Raw genomic sequence first — 19809 nt, forward strand, 5'->3', positions numbered from 1 at the left:
TTTTGCTATAGTGAAGGGAATAAAACTTATTTAAGGTACATGGGAATAGAAATTTGAAATCCTTGATAGTTCTGTTATTATTTGTTACTTCAGGTTCAAGTATTAGAAGATACTACATATCTCTGTCTACCCTTACTGAATTTCTTTGCATTGTACTTGAATCATTGGCTCAGTTCCTTTCAAAAGAATATTGAAATGAAGGCATTAGAGCCTGAAATGTGATTCCATTTCTGTTGTATTTGTCAGATAAGCTTATTAATTAAACATAAAAGAACAAGAAGCTACAATAAAAGACAGTAGATTTTAAGGAGCTACTTGGATTATGTGATGAGATTTTTGTGAAGCCTAGAATTTATTTGAACAAAGGAGCATTCCTGTTTAAAAAAAAAATAATTGTGCTGTGTGGTTTTTAGTGCCAGGAGGAGGGTATTTATACTTTAGAAGGAGTGTAGTTGTTATGAGGTATTTAGTATCTAGTCTACAGCCAATGAAGAATATTCTTTGTAAAAGCTTTTTTCCCCAAAATGTCTACATTGATTCTTCTGTAAAGATGATGTGCTTTTAGAATATCTGTAATACTTTACCATATACACGTGTCATATATTAAGCTGTTCTGTTTATTACCATTACCATCAGTCAGTAAAAACATATAGATACTTGAGAGCATCTTAGGAAGTATTTGGGATCAGCTTGTTCGTTTATGCAAAACATGCCGTTGAAATTTTCATGGGGATCGCATTTAATCTGTAGATCTATTTGGGGAATATTGCCATCTTTACAATATTAAGTCTTCCTACCTATGAGAATGAGAAGTCTTTCCATTTATTTAGGTGTTCTTTAATTTCTTTTAGCAATGTTTTGTGGCTTTTAGTGTACAAGTCTTTCACCTCCTTAATTAATATTATTCTTAAGTTTTTCACTGCTTTGGATTCTATTATAAATGGGATTGTTTTCTTAATTTCTTTTTGGATTGTTCATTGCTGGTATTTAGAAACACAGCTGAATTTTAACTTTATGTGTTAATCTTGTGTCCTGCAATTTTGCTGAATTTATTAGCTCTAACAGATTTCATGTAGCTTTTCAGGGATTTAAAAAATATATAGGGTCATGTCCCATGCAAATAGAGATAGTTTTACTCCTTTCTTTGTAGTTTGCTTTATTTACCCCTCTCCTGAGCCCCCAGCGGTCTTATTGCTCTGACTGGAACTTACAGTACAGTGTTGAATAGCAGTGATGAAAGCAGCTGTCCTTGTCTTATTCCTGATCTCAACGCGGAAAGCTTTCAGTCTTTCACCATTGAGTATGATTTAGCTGTGGGTTTTTCAAAATGCCATCTATCATGTTTAAGGAAGGTTCCTACTTTTCCTGGTTTTATGAGCGATTTTATCATGAAAATGTGTTGGATTTGTTCAGTGCCTTTTTATTGAAATAATCACATGGCTTCTTCATTCTATTAATGTGATGTATTATATCCATTGATTTTTATGTTGAATCGCTCTTTTAATGTAACCATAATACCACAGTTTGAGAAGTAATTAATTCTTTACTATCATCATATATCCACATTTCCCTAATTGACCCATGAAATTGTTTGCTTTTTTAAGCAGTTAGCTGCTGGTGATTCAGTTAATAGTTATTCAGACATTATGAAAGGTAGTGAGCTGCTGCATTTGAGCACCATTTGTTATGCTCATGACCTCCACTGTTACAGTAGAGCTCTGGTGAAATTGTCCCAATGTCCTCATTATGTTCAGATTTCCACAGTAAAGGTCCTTACCTTACTTGACCTTTAGGTAGTATCCATTGGCCCTTATGTAGCATCCATTTAAGTCCTTTAGTGTCATCCACCCTGTTTAGCCTCTGTGATTTTCCTTCAAGTCAATGCAGTTCGGATGGCGGTCATACAACTTTGTAGGATCAGTGGGCACAGGAGCCAGGTTAGAAAGGGTTGAGAAATGATTGATAATTGGAGTCATAGAGGCTTCTTTTTGAAAGCTTGACTTTAAGGAAAAGAGAAGGTAGTTATGGGTCTTGCTATTCAAGGTGTGGTCCATGGACCAAGCCAATATTGTCCGTAGGGCCTGGGAGCATGTTACAAGTTCACAATCTCAGGCACTGCCCCAGACTTACTAAATCAGAATCTGTATTTTAACAAACTCCCCAGAAGCAATGGTTTTTAGGATACCTGAGGGGAGAGGGGAGGCAGAGTGAAGGGCTGTTTTTAAACCTTTCTCCCAGGGAATAACTTGGAGCATCTTTATATTGAATGAAAGAAACCAGTGGAGAAGGAAGACCTGAGATATAGGAATAAGAGGAGATATTCGTTACAATAAAATTATGAAACAGATTAAAGGGTAATGTCAACAGCCTATGTGATTGGATTAGCCTTTAATGTGAGGGGCTTTTCCTTTGAGGAGAAAGGAGGTTAAAATGATGGTGAACACAAATTATTGGTTGCAGTGGAGTGATTCATAACATGTAATGGATTTGTTCTCAGGTTTTTAATTTTCTCTATGGTTTTCTTAAGAAGAAATGTCCACAGAAGGTTGGCTGTAGGATAAAATTTTGATAATAGCCATGTTAGTTGAAGGGAAACCAGCTAGGGACTTACGTTTTAGTCCTCAGTGTTCCGTTAGCTGTCCTTTGAAGGCCATCTTTTCATAGCCCCTCCCCAAGCCCCTGACCATATATAGTCATAATTGTTGTTGCTTGGGGTTCTGGGGCACGACTTAAAAGTAAAATGATGACTTAGATCATTATACTTAGGATGTTTTCAAGTTGCAAGTGGCTCTTTCATACACATCTTGCAGTTCCCTAACGCATCTTATTTGTTAGTTTACTTATCCGTGGTTGTCTTTAAGCTAATCACGATGGTAAATATTTCTCTCCAGATCAAATAATTGTTAATATCTGATGACTTAAATGTTTTTACCTGTCCTCCCCACCTTTACCCCTTCAAGCACACTGGTGATGTTTGAAAAAATGTATTAGCGGCTGTAAAGAGGCACCTATCTCCTTGAACTAAATATGAAACACCATTGTTAATCTTTTGACCTTTTTGACTGGTTTATAAACTGAGATGAGATATTTACACAAATAATAGTTTACTTTTTCCTGGAAAAGATGTTAAGTTAAATATGTAAGACCTGATATTCCCTCAGAATATTGGATACTCTCTATATATAAAGTATAATTTAAACAAGATAATATCTTATATGTCAGATATGTTTATTAAAATAAAGAATCACAGACTATTATTATCCACAGTTCTTATCTTCCTCCATTTATCAGATTCATTGACTTTCAGATGAGAGTTTTTTCTCCAGCACTTCTGTTTTTGAAACTTTTCAAACTTACAGAAAAGGTAATAGAAGATAAGTTTTGAAATGGGGACATGTGAGTCTTCCAAATTGGTTCTTTTCTTTTTTCCAGATTGCCTTGGCTATACTAGTTCCCTTGCATTTCCATGTGAACTTTAAGGACATGTTGCCAATTTCGACCAAAAAAAGAAAAAAGAAAAAAAAGCAGTTAGGATTTCAAAAGGAATCCTGTTAACTCTGTAGATCTGTTTGGAGAATATTGACATCTTATCATATTAAAGCCTGCCTAGCCATGACCATGAGATTTTTTTTATTTATTAGCTTATCTAAGAAGGGGTTTTTAATGGTAAAATTTTGACAGGAATTATGAAGGAAAATTTTGTACAAATGTCTGAATACTTGTTAAAACTTCTGGGAATTGACCTGAGGATGTTTGTGGTGTTGCCCTTTGCTTGTTTCATATGTTTCTTGTAATAAGCAACCAAAAATCAAGTTCTTTGATCCTATTTACACTTCTTAAAATTTTCTGGCTGTTGAAAAATAGTAATTAAGAGATTTATAATCCCAAAGTAGTAGTTTTAGTTTTGGTTTGCAATTAAGATTTGGGAAACAGTAAATATCGTATTTCCTTGAAAATAAGACCTAACCGGAAAATAAGCCCTAGCGTGATTTTTCAGGATGACATCCCCTGAACATAAGCCCTAGTGCGTCTTTTGGAGCAAAGATCAATATAAGACCCAGTCTTATTTTCAAGGAAACATTGTAGAGATTAAAAAAATTTTCTTTTTGTTTTCAAGAAGAAAACCAGCATTAACCAGAAATGTGTTTACATATTTATTTTTTTTCTCTTCTTCCTGCCATGCAGAGTTTTATATGAAGGGAAAGAAAGGCTTATTCCAGGTTGCGAAGTGATCCAAGCCACACCCTATGGTCGCTGTGCCAATGTCAACAATAGTTCAACTACTTCACAACGAATTTTTATCACTTATCGAAGGGCTCTTCTAGTTCGACCCCAGAATTCTTTGGCTGTAACTGATATCTGTGTTATTGTAACCAGTAAAGGAGAAACCCCTCCTCACACTTTCTGCAAAGTTGACAAAAACTTAAATTGTGGGATGGTAAGAATAAAGTTTTCATTTTATATTTACAAAAAGGATAATTTTTGGATTCCTGTTTATTATTGGGCATGTAATTTACTCTCAGTTTATATTTTCGTGGTTTTTATTTTTAGCTTTCTAACTTTTATGATTTATAATAATTTAAAAAATTCTTAGCCATCTGATGTTTTAGAATAATTTCATCCAGAAAATAGATACTTAAAGGTAGAGAATTTTTTTTTTCTACATGCCAATATTGCTTATGTTACACTAAGCTTTTGGATTTCAAAAGCTTAGTGTAACAAGGACAATTGCAGGGAGACCAGGTGGGGACTCCCCTTGTATTTATTTTAAATATTGTAGTTTTACATACTTTTTTAAAAGGACTCTAGTAATACGAAAATTGAACATATACATTTGATTTATAGTTTATGAGACGAAAGTTTATTATTGGGTCAGATTTATTTTGAAAAACATGTTTACATCAAAAATGTATTTACATCAGCTTAAATTGGTGTAGGCAGACATGTTCAATGCTCCCAGGGCTATTAGTTTGCCTCTGTAGGTAATGAACGACTTTATACATCCCAACGACCCCAGTCTTCCCTAGTTTGGGCTCCAGTGTCCACTTCATGTCATGCTGTCTTTTTCAAATGTAGGCCCTGGTGGATGATTATAGAATTCTAAGCTTTTTGAAACTGCCTTCATGCCAGTTTGATATTTGTGGCAATGTTTTTTTTAACTTTTAGTGTTCTCAACTTCATGTTTTGCTCTGTTTTATACTATGTAGTCTGTTTGATAAACATATTTTAAATAGACTTCCCTGAATAATCAGAACCTTTAGAAAACATTCAACAAAGGAATTTTTTTCACTCTTTTGTCTTTTTTAAACCTAATTTATATTTTACAGTGGGGTTCCAGTGTGTTTCTATGTTATAAGAAGTCTGTGCCTGCTTCTAATTCAATAGCATATAAAGCTGGTAAGTAAATTAAAAGAAAATTGTCACTATTACTATAGTTATTGTTGCACATTAACATTTGGTTAGAAGAGGCAGTGTATGTTCCCTTATGTAGTCTGTGGAATTGATTTATTCATAAATTGATTTATCTATAATTTTAGCATGTAAAGGCATAAGTTTCCTTAAATTCACTACATACTACAAGATAAATTACTATTACCCCTCCCCCCAAAAAAGTGTTAATTAAATAGAAACTTTCATCCCAAGCAAGCATTCGTGGAATAAACATTCAAGCTTTTAGTGTACACTAATAGATTTAACAGTTCAGTGGAAAACTGCTTACTCTCTGACCTTTTATATTTTGGCAATCAGAAAGGTGTCAAACTGCATCTTTACTTCTTATATTTCCTTCTCTTATCTCTGTGTGTCTGATTTGAAACCACATGTTACTTGCCATGAAAGGTGGACTTGCTTCCTTTCTCCCTTGTTGCAAAGAATCAGCTATATGGAGGAGAGGAGGGCCTGAGAAACTTTTCTGCCATGACGTGTTTGAGAAATCTATCGCCACATTCTTACTGCACAGTAAAGTGTCAAGGGCTGTAAAGATTTAAGTGTGACCTCTTCATCCCACTGGTATGGTGGGATAAAAACTGAAAATACAGGTATGCTCCAGTTGTACATAGAAGAGAAATACTGGAATACTTCTTTGTGAAAACAAGTAGTGTCAAATACTTTTTGATCATGCACAATTTTTTGACTAAAGTTTTACTTCAGGGAAGTTAGGAAAATTTATATCTGAAAAATCTTGATTGTCCTTATAAAGACATTCATTCTAATGAATCAGACCATTTAATTATAATGTAAAAGTAAAGGCAGCAACTAACAATTATAAATTCAGTATCATTTTTAAATGTGATACTGTTAACATTGCTGTAATGGGTTGACTGTATGTGATTTCCTAAAATTTTTTTTTTGATGGGAAGTGTCACTTAAACCTTATAGAAACAAGCTTTGCGAAAGTATAAGGTATTTGATATACGACACTTATTTTAGAATACAGAATTTTGGAGACTGAATTTGGACTCAAAAATCTACTGATTTTCAAGTATTTATCTTAGGTGTGGTCTGCGTATTAGAGCCATCAGAGACTAACGAACAAATGCCATGTAGCTTTGTTATGCTTCTCAGAGTGCCTCCTGCTCATACTTCCTTTGTCTCACACACTCTGGACTCAGTCACAAAGGGTTTCTGTCTCATTTACTTTTCATGTTGCATGTCTTTTACACTGCTTCTCTCTCAAGATGAGTTTTGGGGGCTGTGATAATTTCTGTTTCCTTGGCATTATTTCATAACACTTGTCCCTTCCCTGAATTTTTTACAGAAGACTAACTGAAATAGTTGGTAAATTTTCCTGTAGGTTTCTTACCATTCTCTATAAGGTATTGGCAGTATGTAGAAGTAAATACATTAAGTTGGTTATTCTGTTGAATAGCGTTTTAACTAGTATATTTAACACATTTTAATGTTACAATGAACTAAAAGTTCATAGGTAAAAAAACTAGAGTAAATTTGTTAATTTATTTTAATTTCTGATATGGCAAGAGAAAAATTGATTTTGAAATTTCACACATAAATATTTCCATGAAATTTGCTATTAAAATATCTTAATAATGTATCACATAATTTATGGAAAAGTAACTAATAAAAATTTTATTGTCTTCCTTCTCCAAAGGTTTAATTTTTAGATACCCAGAAGATGACTATGAGTCGTTTCCACTCTCAGAATCTGTACCTATCTTCTGCCTTCCTATGGGAGCTACTATTGAATGTTGGGATCCCCAAACCAAATACCCACTTCCAGTTTTTTCAACTTTTGTCCTGACAGGTTCTTCTGCTGAAAAGGTATATTTTTTTCCTTTTATTTAACCTACTTTGTCCATGTTTTAATCCCATAAAATGATTAATGTAAATTTTATTTGAATGTTAGGATTATTTGGATACAATACATTTTGGTTTAAATTTGTACTATAATGCCCAAGGTGAAAAGTCAGCATAAAAATTGGTATCAGGATTCTGATACCCGTGGAGCTTCTACAGAAACAAATATAAAGTCTTTCTGGAGAGACACTCCCAAAACTCAGGCCTCAAGCTGAGATTATAGTAAAAGTTAGAAGATAAAGTTACCATAGAAAGAATCAACAAGACACAATACCAAGTAGGTTAGACCCTCAAGATACTGAAATAAAAGAATAACAATTTGAAGGATATTGTAAATTGAATATATAATTGAAATGATTCAGGACCTAATAGAGGGGTTCAAAACATCAAGAAAGAACAGGATATTCTGAAAAATAAAGAGACAGATTGGAAAAAGAATCATATGTCTAGAAATGAAAAATATGGTCCTTAAAATTAAAAATTCAATGAGTGATTTAAACAGCAGATAAGATATACATGAAGGGACAATTAATGAAGTGGAAGATAGGTCATTTCAAATGTAGCACAGAAAAACATAAAACATAAAAGGAGTTTAAATATGTACAGGATAGAATCAGAAGGACCAATAGATACTTAATGAATTACAGAAGGAGAGACTAGAAAGGGAGAGGTAGCATATAAAGAGCTAAGGTTGGTTGAGTTTTCCAGGATTGATGAAAAATTGAGTCTTCAGATTAAAGATACACTCTGAACACTTCAGCAGAAAAAAATAAAAATACAGAACCACCTCTTTTACAGTGGAACACCAAAGACAAAAAACAGAAAGAAAAGACTTTTACTTTCAAAGGAGCAACTCTTCGATTGGCTAATTTCTCAACAACAATGAGGGTCAGAAGTCAAATAATATATTAAAATGGAGGGAGTTAGCAAAGGTAGTTTAAGCAGCATGCAGAAAGCACTAGGCATAAAAAAAAAGATGAATAATATGCCCGTATTGTTAAGAACATATGAGTATATTCATTCAAAGATACCATTAAGAAGGTGAAGAAGCAGGCCACAGGCCGAGCGAAAATAATATGATATATGTATTCAAGATGGGTCTTGTATCCAAAATATAGAACTTCTGCATTATCAGCAAGGAAAAGAAACAACCCAGCAGTTATACTTCTGAGCATATCCCAAGAGATATGAGTGTATATAAGTATATGTTCTTTGAAAACGTGTATATGCTTTATTTGTAATAGCCAAAAATTGAAAATGTATATACAGCAGTAATAATGACATAGAATGATAATTTAAAATAAAAGAGATACCCAAAATAAATAATATTAGGAAATAAAAAGTAAATAAAACCTGAGTATCTTAAAAGTTAAATAGATACAGTAGAAATTTAAAATTGAAAATTTTCTGAGGTAATTTGATAAAATAGGCAATTTTACTGAAAATCATAACTAAAGCTGACTCTTGGGGATCAAACAAAATACATCCGTGGCCTCAATCTATCGGCTACAAGTTCACAACCACTGTGTTAAGAATAATGAAGGTTAAGATCCAGGACAGCGTCTGGAACATAGTAAAATACACGCTGAATGAAGTCCAACTATGTCAACTGGATTGCTTACAACTAAGCTAACTCTTTATAGAATCATTTATAGATTCTCTCATTGAAAGCAATAAGTATAAATGAAAATTTTAAGATCGTCAAACACTTGAGTTATCAAGTTTGACCAGTAGAGAACAATAAAGCCTCACTGAGATGCTTTTGTCATGTGGCTGGATAAAAATCTCTGCAATCACTTTGAAATAATTGTGCCTGGGAGTGTTGTATCTACAAATACAAGGGTTATATATAGTTACTAAGTAGTTGTAAGATTTATAAAAGTATTACCATCCATTTTGAAAACTTTTTCATCACCCTAAACAGAAGCTTCCTTCACCCCTTCCCAAGTCCCTGCTAACCTCTATCGTACTTTCTGTCTATGAATTTGCCTGTTCTATGTAGCTCATGTAAGTAGAATAATATAATATTTGTTCTTTTGTGTCTGGCTTATTTCACTTTGCATAATGTTTTCAAGGTTCATCCACGTTGCAGTATCAGAATTTCATTCGTTTTTAAGGGTGAATAACATTCTGTCACATATATAATTGTATACCACAGTTTGTTTATCCAGTTATCTGTTGATGGACATTTGGGTTCTTTCCACCTTTGGCTGTTGTGAATAATGCCGCTATGAACACTGGTGTACAAATATCTGTTTGAGTTGCTGTTTTGAATTCTTTTGGGTATACAGGTTTCTCCCACTCTCCGAAAACAGAACATTCCTATGGATTGTTTTTGCAAGCCACAATAGTGTAAAGCGAAGAAACAATTACTGTGAATTTATGTAGAAATTTTTTTTAGCATGCTCATATCCCCAAAATAACCTACCAAACCATATCAAATAACACACAAAGCCTAAAATAACACTAACATATACTAAAAGCAGGAGTGACATGCTAAATACACACCCCATTTTGTACACACATCAATCCACTCAAGCAGTAGACTTTCGATTTTATCCATTGTGCATTCCAACTAAGGGAGACCACTTTGCTACTAGCAGAACCAATAGTAACTTGGGCAGCTTTCAAGATTCTTTGTCTCTGCATGTAAATAGTACAAATGGTGGACCAGGCAAGTTCATACTTAGGATGCCTTTATTTAATTCATAATCAAATGCTTAATTATGTCCAGTTTTATGTTAAGCTTAACACCCTTACAAGCTGTTAGGCTTTTCTGATACCTTAGGACACATCTTGCTAATAGAAGCACAAACTAAATTCAGATAAAGCACAGATGCTCACAGACACGTTCACAGTATGGCCCCTTGATGTGGAGATGCTGGGGAAGGGGCGTGGTGGTGCTACTCTGGCTGCTGGGTGCATGTAGCGTCTATGACGCTGGCTGCAAAGCAAATGCTGAGCGCTGTTTTCGCTTTTCAACCTTTCTTCATAAAAGTGAAAATCCCCTTTGGATTTATTTCTGTTAGTGTAAACAGGTGCAGTGTAGGTCTTTCGTAAAAGCTATATGGTATAATAAGAGCATTCAGAAAGCGGGGGATACCTGTATACCTAGGAGTGGAATTGCTGTACCATATGGTAATTCTTTGTTCATTTTTGGAGGTGAACTTTGTTTAACTGTTTTCCACAGCAGGCGCACCATTTTTATATTCCCATGAGCAATGTTGAGATTTTACTTTCCATTTATCTGTCATATGCACTCTAAGCAAATATTTCTGTGAAATAAGAGAAAAAGATAAATTAATTTAAAAAAACCTCAAATCTTATAATGGAATTCTGTTGCTCTGTAGGTATATGGAGCTGCCATCCAGTTTTATGAGCCTTACTCTTGTGAACTTCTAACAGAGAAACAGCTTATGCAGCTGGGCCTGTTGACACCTGTGGAGAGAAAAATGGTCTCCAAATCCATCAATTCAAACAAATGCATTTGTTTACTCTCACACTGGCCTTTTTTTGAAGCTTTTAGAAAATTTCTCATGTTTATCTACAAACTTTCTGTGTCTGGACCACATCCTCTTCCCATTGAAAAGTATGTATAATGATTAAAGAGATGTCTGGTGGAAAAACTGGGTGTATATATACATTTCATTGTTTACCTGGCTTGAAGCAGCAAAGTTAGAAGAAGAGTCACAGTCACTCTAGTTTTTACTTTCTCCCTTCTTCATTTGAGTAATTGTGAATTTAAAATTGAGGAGTGGTGGTGAGGATGATCAAATAATAATCTTTTGAGAATTCAGCTGAGGAAGGAACTCATATGTGTTGTATTGTGTTTGTTCTTTTGATCATTCTCTAATAACCAAGTGAAAAATAGGTGCTGATACACACACACACACACACACACACACACACACACACACCCATACAAGTGTCCATTCCAAGTTCTAACTGTAAAACACCTCTAAACTGATCTAGAAACTAATAAGGGTGAGTTAATTGATGTTAAAAGTGAAGTTTTGGTTTTAGCATTGACAGAATTCTGCATGTTTTTCCTTTGATTTATAATTCCCTTTGTCATGGAAATCGTGAGCAAGAAAAATCTATGTGGAACCGCTGTCTTTTTTTAAACCACATTTTTCTGGCTTCTAGTGGCACAACGACTTTTGTTTATTAGAAGAAATAATTTATATACCCTGCTAACAAACCAAGAGGTGTCAAGAGTTTTGTGGAAATGTATTATAGCATGCATAAACATAGATTTTTCTTACAGTTTGAAAAATCTCACATTACAGTAGAAAGAGTACCAGCAAAACATAGTTGTTTAGTGGATAAGTTGGAGGTAATTATCTGCAGGTTTTAAAATAATGCTGTTCAAAACCAACTTTAAAAAATATAAGGTACTGTGCATAAACTTATCACAACTTGGTATAGAAATGTGGTTTCAACTTTTGTGTTTTACTCTTGGTATGTCAATCTAATAGTTCATAATTCTAGATTTAACTTTCAGCTGTCAGATTAACTTAAAATTGTTTGAAGTAAAATTTAATGTTAGTGACATGTTACCAACTTTTTGAAAAATTAAGTTTCTGTGACTAGTTCCTGAAAATAAAATCAGTGTATGTGATTGATTTGTTTTTCTCAGTTGAAGTAGTATTGCATTTTAGTGGCTCCTAAGAGGTCAAAACTTTGGATAAACTTAAGAAGCATTATTTATAAGTAGAGAAATGGAGAGGGTAAATGTTTGCCCTAAGTTATAGTAAAAGAATCATATTAACTAAATTCATATTTGATTAATTTTTAATTATTAGGCTTAAATTCTATATTAGTTGTAATTTATTATATCACAGTTAGTTTGTCCCCATATTGGTACTGATAACCATGGCAATAAAAATTAGCTTCTCTCATGAAAACTCTATTTTTGTTACTGTTATTTTTCTGGTGATAACAGGATATATTAATATGGACTTTTAATCAGCAAATACATTGTGCATTTCAGAAGTTTGGTAGGTTGAGTACATTTATTTACCCTGAGTAAATTTATTTAGCTTAAGTTTTAGGTAAGTGGCTTCGTCAAATTTGGAATGATATTTTAGATTTGTTAAAATTGTTGAAGAATTTTAGAAAAGTAATTACCTTTATTTCAAAATTTTTCTAGGCACATTTCACATTTTATGCAAAACATCCCTTTTCCTTCACCACAAAGACCAAGAATTCTTGTACAGGTAATCAAAAAGTATATTTGAGGGGAACCCTGCATATATTTATTATTATAGAGTGGATTCTGTGCTTTTTAGGTTTGAGGTGGAGCAATATGCATTCATAAAGTCCTTGAATTTCTTGTATTTTATATCTTTATTGAACATCCTTTTGTACTGAGTTTTTTGAATTTGGTGTGTACAGAATTGGAATAATGTCTGGCTCATGACATTATCAGCATTGGTCCATGCATGGCCTTTATGTAGCTAATTTTAATAACTTGAAACTTAGAATTGTGTTTGGGCATGTTTTTAATTTTGGAGAGACTAATATTAAATATGAAATGCATTATGGTTGGAGGGCGAAAGTGAAATAGTAATAGTGCTTTTCAGACTATGTTAAAGGACTAGTTTCTTTTTATTTCCAATCACTGGCAGACCTATGTAAGTATACAGCTTGTGACATACACAACTTGCCATGTGAGATCTGTATACCCCATGAGTTCACTCATCGCGTACTTGGATGTGCGAACAGTGTCAGATTGCCATAAAAGTTTCTAAAGGGCTTGCTCTCCATTTATATATTATCTCTTCCTGGACCAATAACAGTTTGCAGACTGGCACTTTGAGTAGCACTGAGAAGCAAGCAGGTGGAAATATTTTTCTAAGATGTTATCAACATTATATTATGTGATATGGTAGCATTAAGTCAAATATTGTTAATCTTGAATGTACTTCTGTTCAGCAACTGTTAATATATATCAAGTAACTTCCAAGTGCTTACCAGTGTGTAGAGTAAATAAATTTGAGGCTTTTAAAAAGCAATTATTCCATAATTTTTAAATAACTGTATTTTAACCAATTAACTGAATTAAAATTCAGTTGAATTAACAATTTAATTAAAAAGGATACAGTACCTCCAAGTAAATATAGCTGTTGTTTTATATCTTAGTACATGTTTCCAAAACTGTTGTGTTAGTCTGCACATTAAAGTATTTTCCATTTTTCCCTTGATCCAAATACTTAGGTTTTAGAAATTGGTTTGGTTAATTTATCTTTTTTTCTGTTTTTTTAAGCTATCAGTCCATGATGCGTTAATATTATCACAGCCAGTTTCCACACCTTTACCATTAAGGTAAATCATTATTTTTCTAAAATGATATATTTATTTACTGGGAACAGAATGCTTTAAAACATTTTAAGGGTTAAGATAAGAAAGTGCTATTTTCACAAACTATGTAAGGATAGCCTTAATGTTTCTAACTTTATAGCGGGTTGGATGGTGGGGCCATTTAATAAATGGAATATTTAAGAGTTGTAGGGAATACCTACCTTCCTTTTCCTCTCATTTCCCCTCCCCATACCAATTCACTATTAAATGTTCAAGGTGAACTGATTTTAACCTCCTAAAATGTCATGAATCTATTCGCTTCTCTTTATCTGCATCACTAGTCCAGGCTGCGTGACCTCTCACCTGGGCTACTTAAGTACCTCTTAACTGATACCCTTTGCTTTTGTCTTCCTTCAGTTCTGTATTCACACTGCAGCCAGTGTATCCTTTTGAGAATGCAGAAGGATGCAGATATAATTATGTCATTTCTCTTCCAGCATGATCTCTTACTTTTTTCACTTTCTCCCTTACTATGCTTTAGTCATAACAGGGTTATTTCAATTTCTTGAACCTGACAAGCCTTTGTATATATTGTACCACCCCCCCACCCCCCAACTCTTACCTCTGTTCTTTTGAGCTCAGCTCATATCATTGATCTCAGGGAAACCTTTCCTGATAAATACCCCTTTGTTACCAAAGGATGAGTTTAAATCATTCTGTTAGACTGTCTCGTTAGATTTGCTACTTTTCAGTGATAATTAAATCAGGACTTGAAATTAACACTGGATTCTCAGTCTATTAATATCTAGGAGATAATACGCAAATCTTAACATGTTTTTGCAAAATAATCATAATCCATAATCATCTCTTTTTTCTCTCTCTCTAGTGGAGCCAACTTTAGCACCTTGTTAATGAATCTTGGTCCTGAGAACTGTGCAACACTGCTGCTCTTTGTTTTACTTGAGAGTAAGATTCTGCTGCATTCTCTTAGGCCCGCTGTACTGACGGGAGTAGCTGAAGCTGTTGTAGCTGTAAGTATAGAATTTTCCTTTTTGTACAGAATTAGTGATAGAATTTTTACACTAAAGGGAAATTTCCTTCAACGAAAGCCACTTTGAAATTATCAATAAAAGTTTAACATAAAAATAACTGGGTGGCAAAGAGAAACGTTCTCTACTTGAGAGAAAATTTCAATTTTTAATGTTTCGTTTTTCATATTTTAGAGGTCTTTAGAGAATCTATATGATTACATAATAATAAAACTTGTGAATGAAACTTACTGTATTAAATGAGAGGTTCTGGCCAATTTCAGCGGCCCTACAATTAATGGAAATAAATTACACAGTTACTTTCTCCCAATTTTAATTTTTTTGTTCTTTTTTTTAGAATTTTACAAGTTTAATGTGACATGAAAAAAAAACCAAATTGAAATTCACTTTAATGTTGTATGAAAATGTCTGAGTCGAAACAAAAGCAAATTAAACATTATCACATGTATTTACACCACTGTCTAATTCTTCCTATTAACTTCACTGTTCAAACAATAGAAAGTAGTAGCAATTAAAGGACTGGGAAAGAGATAAAACCAAGAAAACTTTTCTTTTCTGTTTTTTTTTTTTTTTTTTTTCCCACGTCAGACGGGTAATGTACTGATGTTGTAACAAGGTTTGTGGGAGGCACATCTCCCTCCACACAAGAACGTTAAATACCCAATTATTACACTTATGAACTACAAAAGGATTTAAACTTTTCTACCATGTTTATTCTTTACTTCTCCACTGGGCAGGAATTCAGTTGTATATAAATTTGAACCTGCTCAAAAGCTCAGGGAGACTAGAAATGATGGTTCATATCTGTCATATAATGCAAACAGTGGTGCAGCTACAAACTTATAATTTTTAGGGACTTCAAACAAGGCTTTCTCCTGAAGTTGGACCAAAAACAACTTATGATGTTCCTTGGGTTTTGTAATATGTGCAGGAATATAGGGATACTGAGGAGGTTACTGGGAAGGTTGAAAATTTGGTCTCCACCAGTTCCCAGTGCAGTTGTCAGTGACCCAGTCTTGCAGGACACCATCTTGACGACCCAGTATTTCTGTCATTAAGCGATTTAGTTCTTCAACTTCATATTCTCCTGGGTTAAGTTCACCACCAGGTAATTTGAAGGACGTTGTTCCCAGCTGCAACAGTAGCACATGGGGTAGCCAGTGCCCGTGTACAATCAGATCTTCTACGGTCCTCCTCAATCCAGTTTTATCAAGTTCCTCCCTCATGCACTGAAATCTGGCTGCAAAAGAGCTGTCCTCAGAGAGAGGCTCTTTTGTTCAAAATGTATACTTGGTAAGAGGGTACAAGTTGATAGTGCGCTCCAAAGTGAGGGGCTTGGTCTGCTGGATGTACTTGTTGCCATGCTGGTTGACCACCCCCCCCTGCCGCCCCCAGCCGGTCTGAGCAATTGGGCAGCACCATGGACGTGCTGGAGAGCTGAAACTGGGAGTCAGGGAGACTTTCCCAGTGCTAGCAGTGGTTCTCTGTGTCCCACTCAGCAGCTGCCGTCTGCCACTAACGTGAGAGAGTCCAGTTTTAACTTTTAATCATTGTGAGCCAGTAATGTATAGAAAATTCTAAGTGATTGTGAAATAGGATAATGTACAAGTGTTTACGTAGCATGAAGTAAGCACTTCAACAACAACTTAAATCAACAAATGGGATCTGTCTCCAAGATCTTAAATCTGGTCAGAAAAATGCTTCTAGGACTGGAAACAATAATAACATATGAGATGATTTATGGGAGGCAAAGAACCTCATTATATATTAATTTCCCAAGCCTTCACAGTTGCATGTGAAAGCGTAAGTTGTTATTACATGAAAATATTTGTTAATGAACTGAGCAGTTTTAGCAAGTTCCCACTCAAATACTCCTTCCTATAAACATTAGTGTTTGTCCATGCCCCTTTGTCAGAATCTTTTTGGCCCAGTCTCTTGATTGATTTCAGCAATATATAGTGCAAAAACACGTGGAAAAAGTTGCAACATGAAATTGAAAATTTTATAAAAAATGCAGGATTACATGGAATTTATGTAACTGATGTTGGAGAGCTGCCTGAATTGCATACAAAATCCTGATAAATGAGGATTTGGCAGTTAGGCAATTTAAAGAAGAGAAAATTGAGAAGAATGGTGACAAGATAAATTCTTTAAAAGGAGAGTAATTTGAGTATCAAAGAACATCAAAGAGTTAATGGAGCCTTATAGCAAAAATTGATGAAACCAATGAGTATTTTTGTAAAAACGACCCTATTTATGATTGCACTGCAAAAGTCAAAGGTGAAGACAAGGGGGTCCTATTTTGCTGTTAGATAGTTTTGTTCTAAAATTTCTTACATAGTTGCAGGTGTAACACACCTTTCATTGAATGGGAGATAATCCGTTCTCCTGGAAGGAAATCTGAAGTCCTTGCAAGGTTCTGTGTGAGTGGCTCTGTCCTGCTCTCTGATCTCATTTTCTGCTACTCTCCCCCTTCTTTACTCTGCTCTGGCCACACTGGACTCCTTGCTACCCCTGAAACATCAGGCCACAGTGTCTGAAGGCCTTTGCTCTAGCTGTTCTCTTTGAAGCGCTCTTCTAGATACCCACTTTAGCAAAATCCCTCAGTTTCTTCAGGTTTTAGTTCAGTTGTCTCTTAATGAGGCCTACCCTGTTTGGCCTATTTAATAATACAACCTGCTTTCCCTTTCTCCTCTTCTGAACTCCGATCCTCTTTACCTGGCTTTAATATTTCATTTTTCTGTAACCCTTAGCAGATTCTGACATGGTATATATTTCATTTATTATGTTTTCTGTGTATTTTCTGTCTCTTCCTGCTAGACTAGGTGTTGTCAAACTATGGCCTGCAAGTCAAATCCGGCCTTCCACCTGTTTTTGTAAAGTTTTACTGGGACATAGGCCATTTATTTACACATTACTTGTGACTGCTTTCATGCATGAAGACAGAGTTAAGTATTGGTGACAGAAATAATATGGCTCACAAATCCTACAACATGTCCTATCTTCTACAGAAAAAGCTTGCTGACTCTTATGCTAGACTGCAAACCCCGTGAGGGCAGGGATCTTTGTTTTATTCACTGTTATGCTCCATCATCTAGAACAGTGCTTGGCACCTATTCAGTGTTCAAATATTTGATGAGTAAATAAATGAAGATAAAATCCCAATTCTGAATAACTCTGGAATAACTGGCAGTGGTAGTAAATGTTATAGGCATTTCTTTGGGGTGAGTGATGATGGATAAGAATTGAACTAGACCTTGAAAGACAGCAAAGGTTTTTTTATAGGAGAGGAAAAATTTATCAGGGATGAAAATTTGAGTATTAACTGATTGTTAAAATTTTAATCTGGATTTTTAGTTAACAAACCGTGTCCTTTTTAAAAAAAAAGAAAAGCATATGGGATACAGTTAAGGTAGAGCTTTGTGAAGGAAAGCTGGTAGATTCTTCGGGTATGTTTGATATTGACTAGTAGTTTTATTTTTATTTTTTATTTATTTATTTTTATTGGGGAATATGGGGAACAGTGTATTTTTCCCGGACCCATTAGTCGTTGTCATTCAGTCTAGTTGCGGAGGGCGCAGCTCAGCTCCAAGTCCAGTCGCTGTTTTCAATCTTAGTTGCGGGTGGGGGGGGGGGGGCGCAGCCCATCATCCCATGTGGGAATTGAACCTGCAACCTTGTTGTTGAGAGCTCGCGCTCTAACCAACTGAACCGTCCTGCTGCCCCTCCGGGAGCTCAGCGGCAGCTCGTTGTCTTCAATGTCGTTGTGGAGGGTGCAGTTCACTGGTCCATGTGGGAATCGAACCAGCAACCCTGTTGTTCAGTGCTCGTGCTGTAACCAGCTGAGCCATCCAGACACCATTGACTAATATTTTTAAGATGCCAAGCTTCACTGAAGTTGGATCATTTTATGTTTATTTGAGTAGTTAGGAAATTTTTCAGTTGAAATTTTCATTTGACTATTACTATTCCCCAAAGAAGCATTTAAATTTTTTTTTATTCCTTGGTACTGTTAGTTGGATTTTAATCAAGGTTATTTTGAGAATTAATGGATGGATGAAATGCATAAGAGTTAAAGAACATGTTGAGTTTGTTTCATAATATTTAAGGCCATTCTCTGTCTTTGACTTTTTCCATAAAACAGAATGTGGGTTTTGTGTAAACATTAGAATAATTGACATGCAAATAACTGTTAGCGTTTTTACTGTGCTTGTGACCATTGTCATGCTTAAAGATTTTAATTACATTGGTTCATAGTATTGCTTAGTAATATTTTATAGTCATTTAGTTTTTGGAATGACATTTAAGGTAAAAGAAAGTAGACTTAACTGCTTCTTACGTTCCCTTTCAGTGATACTAGTTAATTACATAATTTTATTGCAAATTTAAAATTTGGCTAATTTTAAACTTTTTCTCCAGATGATCTTTCCATTTCAGTGGCAGTGCCCATATATTCCCCTGTGTCCGCTCTCCGTGGCGGCTGTGCTGAGTGCACCTGTACCGTTCATAGTTGGAGTTGACTCACGGTATTTTGACCTTCATGACCCACCACAGGATGTGGTTTGCATTGACTTGGATACAAACATGTTATATGTGTAAGTTGGTTCTTTTTGTTTCATTTCCCATTTACGTTTTTCCTCATATATAGTTACAGGCCTTTGAAAGCATCTAGAAATATGCTATTTTTAAAAGTTGTTACTGTATCTTCATCAGTGAATTACAACCAGGGCAAAGTTTCAGAATTCTGGGAAGCTGTGTGGTTTGAAAAAGAACATGTTGTACATTATAATACTTTATATTTGGATACTAATGTTAAAGGCAGGTAGAGGATATTTATGTTTATCATAAAAGAATATGGATTGAAAAAGAAGGTTAAACACTGCTTTCAGAGCGTAAGAGATGATATACTTTTTAGGTTTAATTCAAAATCCATATGTAACCTTTTAAAAACGGTTTACCTATTTGAGTTTGTCACAATATAGGGTAATATTATGTCATTTCCTTAGTTGTCAAGATTTGAATTTTATAAGGATCTATTATATTGCAGAGAAATTGATATTAAAAATTAGTCATAGTTTGTTTTACTGGAGGTTATAAATATGTACAGCAGGGGTGTAACCGAGGGTCCAGAGAGTACCGTGTT

At 34.6% G+C, this 19809-nt stretch overlaps 1 protein-coding gene and 2 pseudogenes across 6 annotated transcripts in view; 1 reads left to right on the top strand and 2 right to left on the bottom strand.

The window, feature by feature from the left end:
* Window positions 1–19809, top strand: part of DENND4C (DENN domain containing 4C) — a 96360-nt gene that overhangs the window by 23323 nt on the left and 53228 nt on the right. For 5 of the 6 annotated variants that reach the window (XM_019750356.3, XM_019750354.3, XM_019750357.3 and 2 more), the window contains exons 3-10: window positions 4186–4438; window positions 5328–5397; window positions 7109–7278; window positions 10665–10903; window positions 12467–12533; window positions 13583–13641; window positions 14504–14648; window positions 19086–19261. In XM_019750356.3, the coding sequence (XP_019605915.3) occupies window positions 4186–4438; window positions 5328–5397; window positions 7109–7278; window positions 10665–10903; window positions 12467–12533; window positions 13583–13641; window positions 14504–14648; window positions 19086–19261 (1179 nt within the window). Of the gene's footprint in view, window positions 1–4185; window positions 4439–5327; window positions 5398–5906; window positions 6039–7108; window positions 7279–10664; window positions 10904–12466; window positions 12534–13582; window positions 13642–14503; window positions 14649–19085; window positions 19262–19809 lie in introns of those variants that run through there. The other variant, XM_074330335.2, reaches the window with a different exon arrangement.
* On the bottom strand, window positions 15249–15358 carry LOC141571442 (small nucleolar RNA U13; annotated as a pseudogene).
* On the bottom strand, window positions 15278–17604 carry LOC109457441 (cleavage and polyadenylation specificity factor subunit 5 pseudogene; annotated as a pseudogene).

Source organism: Rhinolophus sinicus, chromosome 16 (genome assembly GCF_057876585.1).
Source record: "Rhinolophus sinicus isolate RSI-liver-muscle chromosome 16, RSI-T2T, whole genome shotgun sequence".
NCBI lineage: Eukaryota > Metazoa > Chordata > Mammalia > Chiroptera > Rhinolophidae > Rhinolophus > Rhinolophus sinicus.